Raw genomic sequence first — 23,332 nt, 5'->3', positions numbered from 1 at the left:
AGGAACAGATAAAGCGCTTTAGGGAGCTAAGACAGATTCTATTACTAATGAGTTGCCACAAACAGACACGTGAAACATTACCACACCGAAACCCCGAAGAGGCCTGCTTGTTTGTTTTTGAGACAGGGTCTCTCTTTATAGTCCTTGGTGGCCTGGAACTCACTATGTAGACCAGGCTGGCCTCAAATTCATAGCAAACCACCTACCTCTGCCTCTGCCTCCGCAGTGCTGGGATCAAAGGTCATGTCTGGCCCAAAAGATGTTTTTAAATCAACTGCACATAATTCAACTGTTTAATTAACTGTTTATTGATTAGTAAGTACCTTAGAATATCAGTTTGAGAAAATATTGGAGGAACACTTTGAATATAATTACAAAAGATAAAACTAAAAAGTTCCATTTCTCTGTCTAAAACACAAACATTTCTGAAATAGGAACATATTTCACAATGAACAAAATGCATGTTATCCTTTTAAAAGCTATTGATAAAACATTTTTATAGCTAACAGTGTCTTAGAAACATGGGCATGCAGTATTCTTTTAAAGGTCAGAAAGTTGGGCCATAATAGTTTATGTGTGTGAGAAAAATTTTCCGAGGATTTTAAAATAAAAACTGGTTCAAGACATCCTGAAGACTGTTCAAATGTACCAGGAAGCCTACAGTCAATTTCAGTTCAAGCGACTGGTGCTCTTCCTACAGCGCACCCTGTTTAAACCTTAGAGTGCATTCCCAAAGATCAAATCTATAATATTCCAAGCACACTTTTACTAAACGTGCCTCAGGGACCCCTTCGGACTGAGTGCCAGTGATTACAAAATCAGCCAGACACCATTCCATCCCAGCCTGGCTGCAGGCGCACGGAGAAGCCAGTGGAAGGAAGCTGGGTCCTGGTCTCACCTGCAGAGTTGAACAGGCTTTGTGCCTTTGCCGAGTCCCCCAGCATGGAAAATACAGACCCTGCCAGACCCCGAGAATATTCTCTCTTCAGAGAATCTGACTCATTCAAGTTACCGGAGGCCTCCTTAAAAAATCCAAACAATACTTACAGAACTGTCCTACATAGCCAGAGAGCACCAGACGCTTCTCCTCTCTCCCTCTCCCTGACCCCCCTGTCTCTCTTCTCCCCCTTTCTTGCCCCCTCCAACACTCACCACCCAGAGCCTGCTTATCCACCAGAACTGCTGAGGCTGGCCAGGGTTCAGTCAGCTTCAGCATGCCTGCGCGTTCTAGGACTTTACACACAGATGGGTTCACCGCTTAGACCAAGTCAATTTCTTGAATGAGCTGCTAAGTTTTTAAGGAAGCTACAGAGCAACACACTTCCAGTGACACACCTGTGCAGCCAGATCCTCAGGACAAAGCACGCATTCACAGCTGTGCTGAAAGAAACCATTCAACAGGACGTTCACATCCATGACCGAAACGCCACTTGCTTCGAGTGGCCCAGAGTTTCCTCAACTTTCTAACTTTCACATACAGGAAATGCAGTTAGAAGGCAGAGAAAGTATTGGTTTGTAAATTAAAGACAGTTAAATATCTTCATTTTAAAATCTTATATAAACAAAATATAATTTTCAATGAAGCATTTATGTACAAAACGTTTTACCGGACACATGTACTATGGTAAATAAGTCTGACCCACTCATAGTACTTACCCTTTCTTCTTTCACAGCTAATCACTTCCATTCTGAACCAACTGCAGGTAAATCTTTTTCTCATAAACTACAAACTCACTAGTAAAGGGAGTTAGTATTTAACTTTTTTCTTTCCTTATTTTTAGGGCTTCCTTGGGGTAAGATTTTATTTCTGATTGTACTGATAAAAGTGACATCCAATGTCAGGGGAGGTAAGAGTAACTCTTCTAAACTATAGAAGCATAAGACAGAATCAACCCAACGGATTAGGCCAATTACAAGCCATGGCTTCATGAGTTCAGTTCCCAGACCTTTAGATCAAAGTTTCTGCATCTCTAACAGTGAGTATCCTTTCCCAAGGGGGTTTTACAAAATTTAAGGTTATAGAAACCGACACATTAGGTCACAAACTTTCAAGTAATTGTACTTTACCTTGGACTTGCTTCTGTCTAATGGACAAGTCATGGTAACAGAATGAGAAAAGCCTTTTGTAAAATTACCAAATGTAGCTATGTCCTGACCTCAAGGCAATTTTCAACCCCAATTTTGAGAAAGAAAAAAAAAATTGGGTTTTCACCTACTAGCCTTCCTTGTAATAAGTTTCCCTGCCCTGGAATATTACTAGCACTTTTTTTAATTTTATAATTAATTTAATTTTACATATCAGCCACGGATTCCCCTGTCCTCCTTCCTCCTACCCCCCAGTCCCCCCCCCCCCAGAAATCCACAAAGATACCTCCACTATAGACTACTGGCAATGGTGAAGAGAGTGCCTGAGCTGACCTGCTCTGGGGATCGGATGGCCAAACACCCTAACTGTCATGACAGAATTTTTTTTTTTTTTTTTTTTTTTTTTTTTTTTTTTTTTTTTTGGTTTTTCGAGACAGGGTTTCTCTGTGTAGCTTTGCGCCTGTCCTGGAACTCACTTGGTAGCCCAGGCTGGCCTCGAACTCACAGAGATCCGCCTGGCTCTGCCTCCCGAGTGCTGGGATTAAAGGCGTGCGCCACCACCGCCCGGCCAGAATTTTTTTTTTAATCGCTGCAACAACTTCCCTCCACCAGGCCACCACATACCATGTGGAAGAAATAAGCTTCTATGTTATAGACAAGATAATGAAGGATTCAGTTTTTCAGCATTTACATATAACCAAAGCACGGGATTCTCTATGCCATTCCCCCAATCACACCAATATTAACACATCAACAACAAAATAACCATGAAATGGGAGAGGCTGGTGGAGGTGGCGGAGGAACTCTGAAGATACCTCACATACTAACTGTAACTGTATTGGCTATTTCAACAGAAATAATTTTCACTGTTACATCAGAAGTCACACACGGTGAGTAAAATCCCCAGAACTCTCCCATGAACTAGTATGTATTTTTTTAAGAGTTTTATCACCACAGTGTCTGTGTTAGTACATTAATGCCATGATAAAAGCAAGAATACAGAAGGCCAATTTAACTACAGAGGGTATGATTCTCAATGGATAGATCCTAACTGCTTCTTCAGTGGGCTAGATTATGGCTCAGGGGCAGAGTGATTGCCCAGCATGTGTAAGGCCCTGGGCTGGAGTGTGGCTCAGGGGCAGAGTGATTGCCCAGCATGTGTAAGGCCCTGGGCTGGAGTGTGGCTCAGGGGCAGAGTGATTGCCCAGCATGTGTAAGGCCCTGTATCCCACCCACAGCACCACAATGTAATCAAATATAAATGTACTTAGTAAAACTCCAGAAATATCTTAGAAAATGTATCACAAAGTTCTGAATACACTCAAACTTATCATTTTAAACCTGGATAGTCTTGCAAAATAGCTGGAATTTTCAAGTTCTCTCCTTATCTACTATACTTTTAACTTTTAAGATAACTATGACATTAAGTAAAATTAGGATAAATATTTATGTCTGAAATGTTTTCAAAAACTCAAGAGTGCTTGCATCAGACAAATACTGACTATGGCCATTATCCTCAGACTAAGAAATTATGAAATAGACTATGTTTGGCCCAAAATTACGCACAGTGTCAACAGCACTAGCCAATCAGACAGAGCCTAAGTCCCACGCACTGCCATGGCTCACGTAAGTCCGGCTGTAACAGAATTTACATCACTACACATAGTCTACATAACTGCCTCCTTCAGGAGCAAGTCCGAGTCAGAACCTTGGTAGAGAAGACAGCAGACAGAGAGCACACTCTGGGACTAGGGAGACTGGGATCAAATCCTAGCTCCGTCCCTTGGGGGGAGAAGCTCTTGAGCAATCTTTCCAAACGCCAACTGCTTCATTTGTAAAATACCTGAGGATGGAGGATATGCAGTGAATTATCTAGTATTCCTACTGATTCTACATCTAAGGTTTGTACATCTACTGATTCTAAGGTCTCTAAGAGAAGAAAGCACTCCTCATACCAAACACGAGCAAGTATGGGGGGACCACCAGTGCCCATGAGCAGACATGACAAGAACAGGGGAACCACCAGTGACCATGGGCAGACATGAGCAGGAACAGGGGGACCACCAGTGACCTGGAGCAGACACTCCTGACAGGAAGACCAGAAGCTAAAGGTTTAACTGTTTTCTCTACTGCAGGTGGTGCTGGTTACCTGCTCTATTATCTGCAGCTCGGAACTGGGTTACCATCTTGTATTCTCTGTAAAAAGTTCTGTGAAACTTCAGACAATACAGGGAAGGCTACTATCTACAGACCATCTGCTCTAAATAAACTTCTCACTAAAACATGTATGGGTTTCAGTTCAAGTGTTCTAGTGACTGTTCAAAGTTTCTTGAAAGCCTTTGAAAACAGTTTGGTCTCAGTGCTGGGAAGTGGCATTCTCTCCAGGCTCACACAGCGCCTCCTGAGCAGTTATCCTCATCAAGTCCAAGTGCCCATGACATACCCGAGGGCCAGGCACATCTGGGCTTTTAAAAATAACATGTCAAGAGAGTTCACCTTGACATCAAACATCTCAGAGTTTCCCAGCAGACTCTGTCATACTACCTAGGCTCCAACCAGCTCAGCTCAACTCCCATCTACCCCAACAGGGTCCTGACAACATATACCCCACCCCCTTTGTCTTACCCTCTAGCTCAAGTGATCCTCAACTTGCCAAAGGACAGCCAGCCCTGGCCAGCATGTCACCTGGGTTCACTGGGGTGAGACAGCATTACTTCCCTTTCTTCTTTCGGGGACACCCCACCAACACATTCTCTCCATCTGGGATTTATAATATTAACCCCACATCTCTCAGAAAAACTACTTCAATCCTTAATATTATCCTCCCATCAAAAGCCACTTGAACTCACAAAAGCTCCCTGCTGATCCTGACTAATTAATTCCTTTCTATATCTATTCTTTGTCATGCAGTAGTCACAGTAAAGTGACATCTCTATAAACTACTAATTTACCCGGGCATATTTTTAAAATTTAAATATTCTAAAAATGAGAACTTCTATTCATTGACTTTGATCTTTGACCACAAGAAAAACTGAGATACAGTGAGACTCTGCCTCAAAATGAATAAATAAATAAATGCACCAACTGAAACTCCATTGTAAAATTGGTAACTCGGGTTGGAGAGATGGCTGAGCAGTTAAGATCATTGCTTGCTCTTCCAGGACAGGGGTTTAATTCCTAGCACACACACAGAGGCTCACAATCACCTGTAAACCTAGTTCCGGGGGATCCAACGCCCTCTTCTGCCCTCCTCGGGCACTGCGTGCACAGGAAACAACAGAAAGCAACCAGTTGAAAGGCAATCGGGTCAGGCATTACTGCACATGTGAGGTGGCACCTCCAGAGGAAGTTTAGCTCAGCAGGACACCACTCAGCTCCAAGGGCAGTGAGGAGTTAACAGTAAGAACTAGAAACACGAATCACCACCAGTTGGGTTTTTTAATTTTTATTGTAACTACAATTCTCTAAAGACCACTTGTTATTTAAATTTTGTTCAGCCATGCTTAAGTACATACAAAATCTGGCAATCTAATCCTTTGAGAAGAAAGCTGAAAGTTCAGTGTTCTTCATCGGACTCGCTCGTTTTACCTGGTTGCAGACCTTCCCGAGTGTCCTCTGTGGAGTCAGTTCTGCGTCCCTGCTGGCTGCAGCACTCCCAGGTGGCCCTGGCTTACGGGGACGAGCTACAGCCCACGGCTGTCCGCGGCAGGGTCCTCACTCCAGTGCGCATCCCTCTTCTCGGCCACGAGTTTGATGAACTGGGAGTGGCTGGCATAAAGCTTGAGCTGATCACTGATGTCAACCCACCTCACCTTTCCAGCGTCGTCCCCGGCCTCCAGGGTGAGGCTGTCCATGGTTTCCCCTAGAGCCAAAGAAACGCACCAAAGAAAGGGGAATTCGTTTATTCCGGTTTTTATCACTGTAATCCTGTATTTTCAAACCGTCTTACTAAAAATAAGATTAAATCATTGTTATTAGGTGGCCAAAGAATTAAAAACCATAATATTCCAAAATGCCTGAATTCTAACTGATTAAATATTAGATGAAAACTTTTCTCTTTAAAGACTATTCTCCTTGAGAGAGAGATACCACGCTATATGAAACCCTTTACAAAAATAAATTCCAGAAGGATTACTGAGTTAAATATAAAAAAAAACCTAAAAAACAAATTTATAACTCATGTAGTTTAAGCTATATAATTGAATGCCAAACCAGAAACCATAATATAATATATTCATAATTACATTTATACATGTATAAATGCAAATGGCTCTTCCTATAGGACAAACTGTCAGTGTTTACCCAGGACTCTAAGAAATGAATTCTCGAGCCGGGCGGTGGTGGCGCACGCCTTTAATCCCAGCACTTGGGAGGCAGAGCCAGGCGGATCTCTGTGAGTTCGAGGCCAGCCTGGGCTACCAAGTGAGTTCTAGGAGAGGCGCAAAGCTACACAGAGAAACCCTGTCTCGAAAAAAACCAAAAAAAAAAAAAGAAATGAATTCTCCCTGATGAGCATGTCATCAATAACTTTCGGAATGCCTGTATCAGACTCTGCTCCAGGTGGAAGTACAAGGAGTTTAGAGAGCTGGAATTCAGCACAGTGGTCAGTGCCTGCCTAGTGTACACGAATCTCCCGGTAAAATCCCAAACGCTGAAAACAAAAGTTACATTAAACTAGGTGTGATGGCTTACTGCTCCAATTCCAGCACCCACGAGAACTGAGGCAGGGGCATTGCCATCAGTTAAGAGCCAGCCTGGGCTACATAATGAGAGATTCTGTCTCAAAAAAAAATTATTCCCTGGACTACCAAGTGAGTTCCAGGAAAGGCGCAAAGCTACACAGAGAAACCCTGTCTCAAAAAACCAAAAAAAAAAAAAAAAAATTATTCAAAGGAAATAGAGTAAACTATGTGCAACATATGTGTGTGTTTTATGTGCATATATAAGCATTTAGTATCATATACTACATTCCTTATTTATCTCTAATGTGCATGGGTGTTTTACCAGCATGAATGTCTGTGCCCCACGTGTGTGTTGGGTGCTGGAAGAGGCCAGAAGAGGCACTGGATCCCTGGACTGCAGTTACGGGCTCTCCTGGGTCACGGGAGGTGCTGGGAGTTGAACCTAGGCTGGCTGGAAGAGCGGGCGTGCTCTCCACCGCTGAGCCCTTGCATCAGCTCTCAGTCTTAAAAATGGGCAGAATCAGACTTATCGCCTTGTGACACAGGTTAAACACGATAGAGACACACAGTGGAGTGTCATTAAACACGATAGAGACACACAGTGGAGCGTCATTAAACATGATAGAGACACACAGTGGAGCGTCACGTCATTAAACACGATAGAGACACACAGTGGAGCGTCATGTCATTAAACATGATAGAGACACACAGTGGAGCGTCACGTCATTAAACATGATAGAGACACACAGTGGAGCGTCACGTCATTAAACATGATAGAGAGACACAGTGGAGCGTCACGTCATTAAACACGATAGAGATACACAGTGGAGCGTCGCATCATTAAACACGATAGAGACACACAGTGGAGCGTCATGTCATTAAACACGATAGAGATACACAGTGTAGAGTCATTAAACATGATAGAGACACATAGTGGAGCGTCGCATCATTAAACACGATAGAGACACACAGTGGAGCGTCATGTCATTAAACACAATAGAGATACACAGTGGAGCGTCATTAAACATGATAGAGACACACAGTGGAGCGTCATGTCATTAAACACGATAGAGACACACAGTGGAGCGTTGCGTCATTAGACACGATAGAGACACACAGTGGAGCGTCATTAAACATGATAGAGACACACAGTGGAGCGTCATTAAACATGATAGAGACACACAGTGGAGCGTCATTAGACATGATAGAGATACACAGTGGAGCGTCATTAGACATGATAGAGATACACAGTGGAGTGTCGCGTCATTAAACAGGCAGGTGATGGGGCCTGAAATGGTAGTCCATACTGCAATCCCAGTATCTGGGAGTCAAAGGCAGGAAGACTGCCCACAAGTTCATGACCAGACTAAGCCATACAGTAAGCTCAGGACAGCCTGGGCTATAGAGTGACCTCAGGACAGCCTGGGCTATAGAGTGAGCTCAGGACAGCCTGGGCTATAGAGTGACCTTAGGACAGTCTAGGCTATAGAGTGAGCTCAGGACAGCCTGGGCTATAGAGTGAGCTCAGGACAGCCTGGGCTATACAGTAAGCTCAGGACAGCCTGGGCTATAGAGTGAGCTCAGGACAGCCTGGGCTATAGAGTGAGCTCAGGACAGCCTGGGCTATACAGTAAGCTCAGGACAGCCTGGGCTATAGAGTGAGCTCAGGGCAGCCTGGGCTATGTGGCAAGACCCTATCTCAAAAAAACTAAAAACAAAGAACCGTAACTGAGGCCTGCCCACATCTGTGGCCATCAAGTGGCCATAATATGCTTTTAAGTGAAACGTCAGGCAACGAAACAGAACACACAGCCCGAGCACCTTTTCCCTATTTATTTGTGAAGCTACCCAAAGTTTGGAAGAAGCTAAGGCAAGCTGGCAATTGAGGGTGGTGGTTTATATTTTCCTCTTTACATCAACTATTCTCTAAGTTCCAAGTATTTCACCTACGTCAAAATCACCATTACAGTAAGCCAGCAGAAGTCCTTCTTGAAGAGGACAATGGTTGGCCACAGGCTCAAAGCGCTAGTGCTGGCATCCCATCTCACATCTGTCCATACTCCAGCGACCAACACCTTCACTGACTGAGAGACGCACAGCTGGTGCGAAGCTAAAGCAGTGGTTCTCAACCTGTGGGTCATGACCCCTTTCAGAGGGGTCACCTAAGACCATCAGAAAACACAGATATTTACACTATAATTCATAACAGTAGCAAAATTACAGTTTTGAAGTAGCAACGAAAATAATCTTATGGTTGGGGATCACCACAACATAAGGAAGTGTATTAAAGGGCCACAGCCCTGGGAAAGTTGAGAACCACTGATTTAAAGTGTCCTGTTACCTCAGTACAGTCCTCTAGCATGCTGTGTTTTATCTGAACTAATAATATCTAGACTTTCTTTTACTGCTCTGATCACTGATATTTAAACACATACAGGGCTCAGCAGCTCCCTCTCCCTCTCTCACTAGAAGAAAGCTGAACAAAAACAGTTCTCAGATCCACACTGCCACATGCTCGGGTAGAAAATCCCGTCACAGCAGAGAGAGGGGCACAGCAACCAGCCTGAACACACCGTTTACTGCCCTCGGGTACAATTGTTTTACCAACAAGGGATCAGCTGAGAGAAGGGCACACCTCAGACCTTACCAAGGAGTCTCTTAGAGATGCCCAAAGGTGTGAGGAAGACAAATCAGTAAGACCAGGACAGAGCCTAGTGCTACAGGCCTGTCTGCCTTAATTCCTTTTGTTAGGTAAGCCATGCCAATCTATACAGGCCAAAGACTTGGAATTTAAGCAAAGAGGTTTTGGGTTTGTTTTTTTTTTACAGAGAAATTGAGATTAACCACCCATCAGGTATATAATCTACCTTCAATCTTTGGAAAAAAGGCCATTTGTTTTTAGCCTCACAAATAAGTAATGCATTGTGTGCAGTTAAACAAGAAACCCGTTCTAAACTCCATTTGCACATGACAAATAAGTAATGAATTGTGAAGGGAATTAATTGGTACTGGAGTTTCCCCGAGGCCAAGCAAAGGCAGAGTGAAAGGAGACCTCCCACATCTAAGCTGCCGTCCAAGGACAAGTGATTAGCATAAGATCAGGTGGCTCAGCAAAGAGCCAGAAGAACAGGGAGTTCTCTGAACATGGTCATTTCATCACTCCTCAAATGAATGCCAAACGCTTAAAACACCACTCAGCTTAGCAAGAAAGGGTGTTCTGAGGAGCAAGCTGATGCATAGAGATCCTAGGTCATTCTGAAGACAGCAGGTTCCCTTCTCTTCTGTAACAACAGACGGTCTCTCCCAGAGTCCTAAGACCCCCAGGTGAGGAAATGCCCTCGCTCAGTACCACACACTTACTACAGACCCGGCAATCCCAAGGCCGCAGCACCGGGATGGCAACACATCACACAACAAGGTTAATATAAATGTCATCTCTTCCCTCACCAACAAACTGCCCCACCCGAATTCCCACTTGCTTTTGCTTTTGTTTACACAAATTTAATTACAGTTTAATAACTGTACTAAATAATTGATGGCTCTCAACCGCATTATTTTAGCCTATAAATCCAACTTCATGTGCCATCAACAGATTAAGGGCATTTTAGTCACTGATAGAATTTTGCAGATTTTGTTCTAAGTATTCTTTTAATACTAACAACTTCACTTGCAGATAAGCACAGCCCTAAACTCAATAGTTAATTGGTTTAAGAGCTAAGACACTCTAGGTGTACTGATTGATGTCCTAGTAGACATCCTGGCTTTAGCTGGTCCTCAGCTCTAGCCAACGGAACATGTTTAAGACTAAAGTCACCTGTCTCATCGTGGTAGTTCACAGCCTCGGTCTCCATCCACGCATTATCAGTGTTCCGAGGATCGTCAACATACCCCTTATATATCTGTTGTCAAGGGGGACAGAAAAACAGTGTCTAGGGTGAGACGGGAGTGAGCAGGAGAGACTCAGTTAATATATGGAAATATCCTGATGCACACTGAACACTACTGAACTGGACATTTTAAAATAGTTATAGTTGTATGTTATATTACATGGCTTTACTTCCCCCCTAAAAAAATGCTTACAAAGAAATGTAAACAGCATACAACCTTTAGCATAGCTTCATAGACTTATCTTATGTTTCTCAGGGTACAATACTCTCTTTTGAGGCAGACTTAAAATTCACAAAATCCTCAGCACCACAGAATCTGAGAAGGGCTGGAGGTGTAACTCAGTGATGGAATATGATTAGTATGCTGGACCCCCAAGTTCAACAGCACCATGGGAGTCAATTTGGGCCATATATGTATAAGTGTAAGTATTTTTCTGTTTTAATAATTTCTGTGATTACAATTTCATAGATTGGAGGGTATATTATTCTTGACAAACCTAGGAAACAGAAATCTAAAAACTGATAGAGAGAGAGAGAGAGAGAGAGAGAGAGAGAGAGAGAGATCTGCTCAATGTGTAAGAAAATAGCTCATTTGTCACACGAGTTCAGTCCTCAGCTGAAGAAAAGTCAGAGGGAAGAAAGTAATGAATGATCAGATGGGCTAAAGCCTGGATATAAAGGTTAAGCACAGTCTGCTCTGTGAGCAGATCCCACGGCCCCGCTGACAGGCTGCGGCACTGGGGCCGGAGCCTCCCGGGAGCCCTCACCACGAGATGCTCCTGGCTGAAGAGCGCGTGCAGCTTCTCCTCGATCTCTCTCTTCTCAGCACTGGACTTCTGTAAGGAGTTCAGGGCTTCCTCTCCAAACTCCCGCTTCAGTGTGGCACTGATCTTCTCCCCAGGGTCTACCATCCCCTGCAGTCACATTGTTTAAGAAGTTAAGCTTTGGCTTATTCGACTCGTTTACTGACTGGTACAATAAACGCGTATTTCTGTGTTTCCCCACCATAGTTATCCCCACCCCTCTGTGAGAAGAGCTTCTTAAACCATTCGTTTCCAGAAGCAGCAGCCAAGAAAGGCAACGCATACACTGAGCCACAGTAACTGGTCCAAGGTTAGGCTATGGCAAACTGTTCCAGGCAAACTCATTTCTTCATACTTTCCAAACTCAAACTACAAGGCCCAGAGGCAAGAAAACAGCACAGTGACTCTTCCCACACTGACTAGTCCATTCCAGCCACAATGGCTTCCTCAGCATCTGCAGACTGCACCAGCAGCACTCCATCCGAGAGCGGATGAGCCTGCTAGTTCTCTCCACAGAACCCCAAATGTCTCTCCACAGACACTACCCATTCGCTTCCTCCGTAATGTCATTTAAATGTCACCTTCCCCACAGGCCTTCTCCAGCTGTAACTACAATTTCAATTTCTCAATCACTTTTTACTTCCAGTCCTGGTCTAGATTTTCTTGTTCTGACATAAAACTTAGATTTAACTGATCCATCTTATTACATGAGCTACCTTTCCCACTGAAATGTAACAGAAGACAGGGATATCTGTTCATTTAGCTCTGTTCTGTCTCAGTGTCTACAATATTAACTGAAAAGGCAGGGAGTCGTCAATTAAGGAGATGAAAACTGTATCAATGTATTCAGAAATGTATCAGTGACAACAGCTGCTTCCCGATCAGAATTCCAAATAACGATAAAAATGTAACGCCCTACGATAAAACCACTCTTGTGTTACTGCACTTAGCATGAGTGAACTGGTTCACGGCATCAGCCTGAGCTTGGATCAGTCAGCTACAGGCTGTAATTCCACTCCATTCTTACACTACAAAGAAAAACATATTCTTACCGACAGCAGTATATTCATAAAAACCCATCTTCACTCAAGCTACCGCCATCTCACAGTAAGACATAAACTACAAGGCCTCTCCCACACATAGGATACAATTTTAATGTATTCAAATACATCAATGGCACAAAGTCAATATGGGCTACAAGTACACCCTTCCTGATGGTGATATGGAACTTCAGGAAAAGTTTGTAACCAGTGGTATTATGATTAAAAATAAGAATTCAATCAATAATGCTAAAAATATATAACTGAGTTTAGAGTAGGGGACTGAGATGGACCTTACATAAGGAGTCCCAACCATATGTCAAACATTCATTGGCAATTCTCTGAGGTCAATAGGGCTACCTTCATTTAACAACGAGGGCCTGGACTCCATCACCCACAGCAAGTGCACAGGGCAGAGCATGAGCCTCGGTCTAGCCGGAAGTTCATGTTCTTCCAAAGATGCTACAACTGTACATGATCCTAAAAGCTTACATCATTCTAAACCATGGTGGTGATAGAGACTGTGATGGGGAATGAGGAGCAGCCTCCTCCACGGTGGTGAACACTGATGGGGAATGAGGAGCAGCCTCCTCCATGGCGGTGATAGAGACTGTGATGGGGAGTGAGGAGCAGCCTCCTCCATGGTGGTGATAAAGACTGTGATGGGAAGTGAGGAGCAGCTTCCTCCATGACGGTGATAGAGACTGATGGGGAGTGAGGAGCAGCCTCCTCCATGGTGGTGATAGAGACTGTGATGGGGAGTGAGGAGCAGCCTCCTCCATGGTGGTGATAAAGACTGTGATGGGAAGTGAGGAGCAGCTTCCTCCATGACGGTGATAGAGACTGATGGGGAGTGAGGAGCAGCTTCCTCCATGACGGTGATAGAGACTGATGGGGAGTGAGGAGCAGCCTCCTCCATGGTGGTGATAGAGACTGATGGGAAGTGAACGAGCAGCCTCCTCCATGGTGGTGATAGAGACTGATGGGGAGTGAGGAGCAGCCTCCTCCATGGTGGTGATAGAGACTGTGATGGGGAGTGAGGAGCAGCCTCCTCCATGGTGGTGATAGAGACTGATGGGAAGTGAACGAGCAGCCTCCTCCATGGTGGTGATAGAGACTGTGATGGGGAGTGAGGAGCAGCCTCCTCCATGGCGGTGATAGAGACTGTGATGGGGAGTGAGGAGCAGCCTCCTCCATGGTGGTGATAGAGACTGTGATGGGGAGTGAGGAGCAGCCTCCTCCATGGTGGTGATAGAGACTGATGGGGAGTGAGGAGCAGCCTCCTCCATGGCGGTGATAGAGACTGTGATGGGGGGGAGTGAGGAGCAGCCTCCTCCATGGTGGTGATAGAGACTGATGGGAAGTGAACGAGCAGCCTCCTCCATGGTGGTGATAGAGACTGATGGGGAGTGAGGAGCAGCCTCCTCCATGGCGGTGATAGAGACTGTGATGGGGAATGAGGAGCAGCCTCCTCCATGACGGTGATAGAGACTGATGGGGAGTGAGGAGCAGCCTCCTCCATGGTGGTGATAGAGACTGTGATGGGGAGTGAGGAGCAGCCTCCTCCATGGCGGTGATAGAGACTGATGGGGAGTGAGGAGCAGCCTCCTCCATGGCGGTGATAGAGACTGTGATGGGGAGTGAGGAGCAGCCTCCTCCATGACGGTGATAGAGACTGATGGGGAGTGAGGAGCAGCCTCCTCCATGGCGGTGATAGAGACTGATGGGAAGTGAACGAGCAGCCTCCTCCATGGTGGTGATAGAGACTGATGCGGAGTGAGGAGCAGCCTCCTCCATGGTGGTGATAGAGACTGATGGGGAGTGAGGAGCAGCCTCCTCCATGGCGGTGATAGAGACTGTGATGGGGAGTGAGGAGCAGCCTCCTCCATGGTGGTGATAGAGACTGATGGGGAGTGAGGAGCAGCCTCCTCCATGGTGGTGATAGAGACTGATGGGGAGTGAGGAGCAGCCTCCTCCATGGCGGTGATAGAGACTGTGATGGGGAGTGAGGAGCAGCCTCCTCCATGACGGTAATAGAGACTGATGGGGAGTGAGGAGCAGCCTCCTCACACAGGAGCTTCACAGTGAGCCAAGCAATGGACAGTGACAGCATCAGCGGAGGGCGGGGCCATACTTACCCCCGGGATTGCCCACTCTCCACAATCTTTCCTTTTTATTGCAACGAACTGTAAGATGCATTTCCCGGAGACAGGATGTGTGATTTTATTACCACTGTCATCCCTTTTCCACCTGCAAGCGAGGACAGAAGACAAGATTCCAGCTTACATCTGTGACTAAAAGGTGCTTTCTCTACACCAAAGTACTTCTTTACCCAAAATCAGCCGGTTTAAGACTGTTTTCATTAGAAAAACGATCTGTTTAGCCCTGTTATAAACCAGAAGGAAGTTTACATCACACAAGGATGCTGTATTCTTAGTAAGGAAAATTTAGATCACATACAATTTTTACTCCTTAACAAAAAACATTTAAAAGCGGAACATAATTTGAAGGAAGGTTCTCAAAGTGTTGCAAGGTATTTTTCCACCAAGGACCCCTTTTAGAAATTGAAGTGATAAACAGGCCTGGCAATATTTCTTGGACTGAGCACCTCACCCTGGGATATCAGAAAAGCAGGCTACCAAGTAGTTTCAGCTGAGTGTAATCTTTATACCATCTGTAGACTACGAGGGGAAAAAACCTCCATCCTATACTTTAATTTTATGTCTTGAATTAAATTATGTGGTTAGAGAATAGTTCAGAAAACGTTTTTCTAACCACATCCTCTTTCTCAAAGACAAGCCTCCCCTCCCTTTCCTGATCCACTGCTTCAATTGCAAGGCTTTTTCTAAAACTGGTCTTCTAGACAAAGGTACGAACTTTGTACTTCCAATAACAAGTGGGTAGGAAAGCCTATGATGCGATTCTCACCCCAGAGGAAGTGTGAGAGCACACTAGTGTTGGATGGGTCTCCAAGTTTCATCTGACCCACAAGTCCTCATGAAAGGTCTGGAGCAGGGCTAAACCCCAAAGTGACACATCACAAGAAAAGGTTTCAGACTGAGGAGTACAGTAAACAGAAGTAAAAGAATTGTTAGTGCAGACCCAAACACAACATAAGAAAGAAACAAAGCAACAAAATATTGGTCCAGGAAAATGAACATCTAAGCAAGTGAGAGGGAGGGTAGAGTGTGAAGCTCAAGAAGCCAGCGAATGTTTATACAGCAGAATTCTCAAGTCTGTGTTCTTAAGAGAGCCAGAGAATATTGCTCAACAGGGTAATGCCACAGTCTGTTAGCATTTTAGAGAGCTCACTTACCTCCACAGAGGCACGAAGATCACTCAAGGGAAACAAAATGACTCAAAGACCAGATAAAATCTGTTACCTTCTGCTACTTGCTATTTCTTTCTTTTACTTTTACCTGCTACACTTAATAAACTCATTCATTTGAAACTGAAAGTGTGGCTTTCATAGATATCATCCTCTGGAAAGGGCAGCATCCTTGTGCAGGCAGGGTGCTCCACGGCTCCCTTCTAAGGTAAGACTATAAGTAAGTTTACCCTTTTAGACGTTGGAAGCCAAGGGGTAGGAGTGACTTGTCCATTCCTGAGATACCCTCAAGGTCTTTCCTATACCATTCCACTGAAAGCTCCTGGATTCTTTTTAATGGCATCAAGTTCTTTAACGATCACGTCTTCCTCAGTGTTTTTATGGACAAACAAGTACACTGTGTGACAGGCACACAATGAGGAAATTGCCTAATAACATGTTTCATAGGATGTGTCTCCAATGCTGAGCAATCCATAACTGCACTTGGTCATATTTCATGCTTTTTATTTTAAATTTCCCACCTCGCAAATGAAGCTACAGCTTTTCAATGACCAAAACCTTAATTCTTATACTTTTTTATATGCTCCAAAGTTCATACTCAATGCTGAAAAAAAAAAAAAAACAACAGATGTTCAATAAATATCTGCCAGGTATATGCAAACTTTTGACAATGTAAAACATGACTTTGTCATTTACAAAGCTCATGCTGGAGAAAACAGGCTCTCGAGCGAAAAAAAATCATCTCATGTGCTGGGCTACATTCACAGCCATCACTGGGCACAGAACACAGCTCTCGGGCAGTAAGTTGGACATGCCTCGTAGATAATGCTTGATGTACACCTACCACATAAAACCGCAGCTTAATCAACTGACTGACTGATTTTGAGGCTTTGAGACGGGCCTCAAGTCCATGGCAATCCTCCTGCTTCAATCTCCCAAGTACAGGGATTATAAGCATAAGCGACAACACCTCGCTAAAACCACAGCTTTGTTCTTCCACCGCACACCACAATGTCACCTAAGGTCCTGTGTACGTACAAACACAGTTCTATACCTACACATAAAACACAGACACAGAGCTGACATTTGTGTTTTTCTGATCACTTAGCTCTCTGCTACTCAAACACCTTACTCAGTCCTTACCTGGTTATAATGGGATCTGCAGCGTGATTTGGGCCCCATCTCCCCAAAAGACCCCGGCCGACCAGTCCTGTCCTTCCTGCAGGATTTCTATGGGGAAAAGAACAAAAGATCACAAACAACACACAATCAATTAAATGCACTCATTATTTAAAGTCTGGCTTGATACAGCATGCATGTGTGTACACACGTTTGAATGTGTGCAGGTGGTATGCATGTACATGTGTGGAGGCATGAAGTAGACAGCCGACCTGAGGTGTCTTCATCAACAGTGCTCCAGTTTATCAAGGAAGGGCCAATCAGCTAGTCTGAGATAGCCTAGCTGGCCAGTTACCCCTGCGATATCCTGCTCAGTCCCTTCCTTGAGTCCTGAGATTACAGGCAGCCTCCCTGTCTGCTTGGCTTTTGTGTGGGCTCTGGAGAGTCAAACTCCTGTCTGTATGGCTATACAACAAGAGCTTCATCCAAAGCCATCTTCCCAGCCCTCAACCAACTTTTTGTTTGTTTTTCTGAGACAGAGTTTCTCTGTGTAGCCATGGCTATCCTGGAACTCACTCTGTAGCCCAGGCTGGCCTTGAACTCACAGAGATCTGCCTGCCTCTGCCTCCCGAGTGCTGGGATTAAAGGTGTGTGCTACCACCACCCCCAACTAACGTTTTAATCTAATCCATAGCCCAGAATAAAATGTCAGTTACACGCACCCACACTCACACCCCATGACATCACCACATCTGCACTCACACCCCATGACATCACCACATCTGCACTCACACCCCATGACATCACCACATCCGCACTCACACCCCATGACATCACCGCATCCGCACTCAGGCCCCATGACATCACCACATCCGCACTCAGGCCCCATGACATCACCACATCTGCACTCAGGCCCCATGATCATCACCGCATCTGCACTCAGGCCCCATGACATCACCACATCTGCACTCAGGCCCCATGACATCACCACATCTGCAATCACACCCCATGACATCACCACATCTGCACTCAGGCCCCATGACATCACCACATCCGCACTCACACCCCATGACATCACCACATCTGCACTCACACCCCATGACATCACCACATCCGCACTCAGGCCCCATGACATCACCACATCTGCACTCAGGCCCCATGATCATCACCGCATCTGCACTCAGGCCCCATGACATCACCACATCCGCACTCACACCCCATGACATCACCACATCTGCACTCAGGCCCCATGACATCACCACATCCGCACTCAGGCCCCATGACATCACCACATCCGCACTCACGCCCCATGACATCACCACATCCGCACTCAGGCCCCATGATCATCACCACATCTGCACTCACGCCCCATGACATCACCACATCTGCACTCACACCCCATGACATCACCACATCCGCACTCACACCCCATGACAATCACCACATCTGCACTCAGGCCCCATGACATCACCACATCCGCACTCACGCCCCATGACATCACCACATCTGCACTCACACCCCATGACATCACCACATCTGCACTCACGCCCCATGATCATCACCACATCTGCACTCACACCCCATGACATCACCACATCTGCACTCAGGCCCCATGACATCACCACATCCGCACTCACGCCCCATGATATCACCACATCTGCACTCAGGCCCCATGACATCACCACATCTGCACTCAGGCCCTATGACATCACCACATCCGCACTCATACCCCATGACATCACCACATCTGCACTTAGGCCCCATGACATCACCACATCTGCACTCAGGCCCCATGATCATCACCACATCCACACTCACACCCCATGACATCACCACATCCGCACTCAGGCCCCATGACATCACCACATCCGCACTCAGGCCCCATGACATCACCGCATCCGCACTCAGGCCCCATGACATCACCACATCCGCACTCATACCCCATGACATCACCACATCTGCACTCAGGCCCCATGACATCACCACATCTGCACTCACACCCCATGACATCACCACATCCGCACTCAGGCCCCATGATCATCACCACATCACCACATCTGCACTCAGGCCCCATGACATCACCACATCTGCACTCACACCCCATGACATCACCACATCCGCACTCAGGCCCCATGATCATCACCACATCTGCACTCAGGCCCCATGATCATCACCACATCCGCACTCAGGCCCCATGATCATCACCACATCCGCACTCAGGCCCCATGACATCACCACATCTGCACTCAGGCCCCATGACATCACCACATCTGCACTCAGGCCCCATGACATCACCACATCTGCACTCAGGCCCCATGACATCACCACATCTGCACTCAGGCCCCATGACATCACCACATCTGCACTCAGGCCCCATGACATCACCACATCCGCACTCAGGCCCCATGACATCACCACATCTGCACTTAGGCCCCATGACATCACCACATCCGCACTCAGGCCCCATGATCATCACCACATCCGCACTCACACCCCATGACATCACCGCATCCGCACTCAGGCCCATCTGCATCACTGCTGTTGAAACTGAGTGTATTTTTATATTGTTTTGCACTAAACTCACTTTTTTTAAGTCACCTGGACAACTGACAATAATTTTTTTTTCAAATTCACAGAAGGACAGGAACAGGAGATGGGCAAAAAGAGCCTTGATGTTTAAATTACTGGGTTTTACTTGTCTTTTAAATTGCATTCTATTTAGTGTGTGGGGTGTGTGTGTGTGTGTGTGTGTGTGTGTGTGTGTGTGTGTGTCAGAGAACAAGCTACAGGACTCAATCTCTCCTTCCAACATGGGTCCCCTGGGGCAGATGGTCAGCCTTGTAGTAGAGACTTTATACACTGAGCAATTTTACCCAGCAAAGAGTTTTACTATCTTTCATGTCTTACATATTTGAATAAATTCTTACTATAAGCCATTAGCTCATTTAATAAATATCCATTGAAAATATAAATTTTAGTCCTTTTTATACTTATTCAATTATTTCAACCTTCAAGATAAAATAATGAAACAATACACTCAAATCCTGTCTCCAGCACTTACTAGCTGTGTGCAAACTGCTATGAATCATCACCGCATCTGCACTCACACCACCTGTGAATGCACGAGGAGTTCTGTGAAAATGATCGTGCCTGGCTCTTACAGTTACACTGTAGACTGCTAACACCTCCTCTCCCTTGAGATCTTAGGCTAAGTCACTCCACGCCAGCACCCACCTGGGTCTTCCATTCTCAATCTCGTACAGGCCGTTCTGGCTCTTTCTCTCCACGTGCCCATCCTTTTCATTGAATTTGGGAGAAAAGTTGCTTTCACTGCAATGAGAATGACAATGCAAAATAAAACGATGATTAAACACCACCTACAGCTTAACAACCTAACTCACTGCTATTCATAATAAACAGTATCTTTGAAAAATTTTAAGAGTAAGTTCTGATTTATAAATCATCTTATTCGATCAAAACAGGCTCTAGGGGTGGGCAAAAACCCTCTTAGCCAAAGCAGAAAAAGATGTCATATTATTAGGCCTATAAACCCTTTTGAAAGAAGGAAGGGAGCCCCTCCTACATGAGCAAAATGTCCACATCATACCAGCAACCCAGAACCATCTGTGGGAACGCTGCGGCAAAAGCCAGCTCCCACGGGGTTCCCAACCAAAGGTTCCTTCTGAACAGCGTGACATCCCTACTGCCTCCAAGTGACTTTACCTTAATCTAATGCATATTGGTTAATGCTGTCAAATATCCACATATCATCAAAATTCGCAAAGGGTGAATTCATCTCCTCAACTATACAGTAAATATGACACATATCAAAAATAGCCATAGTCCTCTGGAAATGCTGGAGATGTTGACCTGAATTGCACATTTACTAAACTGCACACTTTGGAAATGCACATATACTGCATTTATGTCATGCCTCAACAGAAAGATTTTATAATAAACAGTATGTAAAATCTTGCAAATAAATTAAAACAAGACCAAGATGAACCAGACCTAGAACCCATACAACTCAATGGCCTTCTATACAGTTAACGTGGGCATTCAGAACAGAGGCCGAGAAGTTCTGCATTACATGTTACACTTTCTGTATCAAACATATTCCCTTGCACTTATCCACTACCAAAACCAAAGAATGCATCAGTTAGAACTAGAATGGCAATTAGCTGTATGTCCTCTTTCGTAACTCATGTCCAGCACCTGCACTCAGCCCTTCCTCGCCCCTTATATGCAGCCTTTCTTGTCCTCTTCATATGACGCTGCACCCACGTGTCCACTGTTTACATATGTGCATATATTACTTGCTAGATTCTGGATGAGGGAGGCCTGGGGCTCTTTTCCTTCTGAGGCTCTGTGATGGCAGTTTAGCAGAGTGTAAGAGAATAAACTCAGGAGGCAACTGAGTTAAAGTACACGTTATAAACCACAGCCACCAGCAGAGCAAAGATTGGTGCTTTCCTTTCTTTTTTTTTGATTTTGAGACAGGGTTTCTCGGTGTAGTTTTGGTACCTGTCCTGGAACTCACTCTGTAGACCAGGCCTGCCTCTGCCTCCCGAGTGCTGGGATTAAAGGCGTGCACCACTGCCACCTGGCTTTTTTTGTCTTTTTAATTGATGCATAATCGCTGTACATATTATGGGGTACAGTGACCATCTGGTACATTTATAAAAACGTGATGACCTAATTTAAGTCATTAGCGTTTACATCATCTTACACATTTACCACTTCCTTACATGGGGAACTTTGAAATCCTCTTTTCTAGTTCTTATATATACAAATTATATGATATAAAATATAGTATTGTGAATGGTAACCCCCGCTGAGCCATTAGATGGCAGCACTCACTCCCTAAGGAACTGTGTGTGGGCAGCTGCTGACTACCCAATCACCCGCTTACACTTCCTTCCCTGTAGTTACCCTCTCCTAATATCTACCTCAATCAACTTGTTTAATTTTTGTTGTTAGAAGTGCAGGGTGGGGATGCACGTGTGCATGTTTGTGTGTGTGGAGACCGGAGGTCAACCTCGGGGATCAATTCTCAGCAGCCATCCACTCATTGTTTCTTAGACAGAACCTCTTACTGGTCTGAAACTGGCCAAATATCCTGGGCTGCTGGCCAGCAGGCTCCAGGGATCCCATGATCCCAGCCTCTCCAGCACTGGGGTTACAAGCGCATGCTACACCTGCCCCCACACACTCCCACCTCCCCCCTACTCCTGCCTCTTTACATTGGTTCTAGGGACCAAACTCAGGTCCAAACGCTCTTACAGCAAGCACTTTAACCACTTACCAATCTCTTCAGCTAAAGTCATTTTGCTCAGCTCAGACGTAAATGTCAGACCAACATACGGTCACAAATTCTCCAAATTTGCCAAATACAAATGGACTGGACATTGCAAATGTAATTCTTACTTGATAATTGTTCCTATTGTATATATTTTTACTGTATCAGAGTTAAAACTTTTCCCTTTTATTTCAACAAAAGAGGGAAATGTTGTGGGGTATTTGTACACTGTGTGAAGATAGATGCATTTGCTGTGACTGTTATAATAAAAAGCTGAATGGCCAATAGCTAGGCAGGAGATATAGGTGGAAATTCCAAGCAGAGAGAGAATTCTGGGAAGAAGAAAGGCAGAGTCGCCACTCAGACACGGAGAGAATCAGGAGATACAAGATGGAAAAGGTAACACCAAGTGGCAAAACGTAGATTCATATAAATGGGTTAATTTAAGTTATCAGAGCTGGCTGAGACAAGCCTAAGCTAATGACCAAGCTTTCATAATTGATACTAAGTCTCTGTGTAGTGATTTTGAGCTGGCGGCCCCGACAGGAAAGCACTGCTGCAAAGGGGTTGGAGAACAACCTACTCAACGGGCACTGAGGAATACTTACATAGGATTACGGGTTCTGGTGCTATTGTACACTATGGTGACTTCAGAGTGATTACAGACCATTTCAAAGGGCTAGAAGAAATGATTTGGAATGTTTTCAACTTAAAGAAGGAGGTTTGAGGAGATAGCTATGTTTAACCTGATTCAAATATATACATGTATCCAAACATCAGTGCAGCCTTATGTTTTTATACACGAGTTAAAATACAAGCTTAGGCTGAGAATGTTCCTTAGTGGTAGACCACTTGGATACTTAGCAATGACCAGCAACAAAGAAGTAAAATAAAATAATTAAAATAAATCCAATGAATGAGTAACTTTTAAAAATAATTTTTAGATTGACTTTATTTCACATGTATGAGTGTTTTGCCTGTATTTATTACATATATCTCCAGGCTGCCCCTGGAGATAAGAAAGCCCCTGAAACTGGAGTTATGAAGGCTGTGCACTACCATGTAAGTGCTGGAAACCAAACCCGGGTC

At 44.9% G+C, this 23,332-nt stretch overlaps 1 protein-coding gene across 3 annotated transcripts in view; it reads right to left on the bottom strand.

Annotated features, from left to right (window-relative positions):
* Nucleotides 1–5,514: 5,514 nt before the first annotated feature.
* Nudt9 (nudix hydrolase 9) overlaps nucleotides 5,515–23,332 on the bottom strand; it is a 23,889-nt gene continuing 6,071 nt past the window's right edge. For all 3 annotated transcript variants that reach the window (XM_052735572.1, XM_052735571.1, XM_052735573.1), the window contains exons 3-8: nucleotides 20,179–20,274; nucleotides 16,969–17,055; nucleotides 14,636–14,747; nucleotides 11,422–11,568; nucleotides 10,582–10,666; nucleotides 5,515–5,947 (exon numbers count right to left, since the gene is read on the bottom strand). In XM_052735572.1, the coding sequence (XP_052591532.1) occupies nucleotides 5,769–5,947; nucleotides 10,582–10,666; nucleotides 11,422–11,568; nucleotides 14,636–14,747; nucleotides 16,969–17,055; nucleotides 20,179–20,274 (706 nt within the window). In that variant the 3' untranslated portion in view covers nucleotides 5,515–5,768. The remainder of the gene's footprint in view (nucleotides 5,948–10,581; nucleotides 10,667–11,421; nucleotides 11,569–14,635; nucleotides 14,748–16,968; nucleotides 17,056–20,178; nucleotides 20,275–23,332) is intronic.

The sequence above is a fragment of the Peromyscus californicus genome, unplaced genomic scaffold, assembly GCF_007827085.1.
Source record: "Peromyscus californicus insignis strain IS unplaced genomic scaffold, ASM782708v3 Scaffold_13__1_contigs__length_99412109, whole genome shotgun sequence".
Taxonomy (NCBI): Eukaryota; Metazoa; Chordata; class Mammalia; order Rodentia; family Cricetidae; genus Peromyscus; species Peromyscus californicus.
The sequence above is the reverse complement of the archived record's forward strand: the minus strand, read 5'-3'. Positions and strand labels throughout refer to the sequence as shown.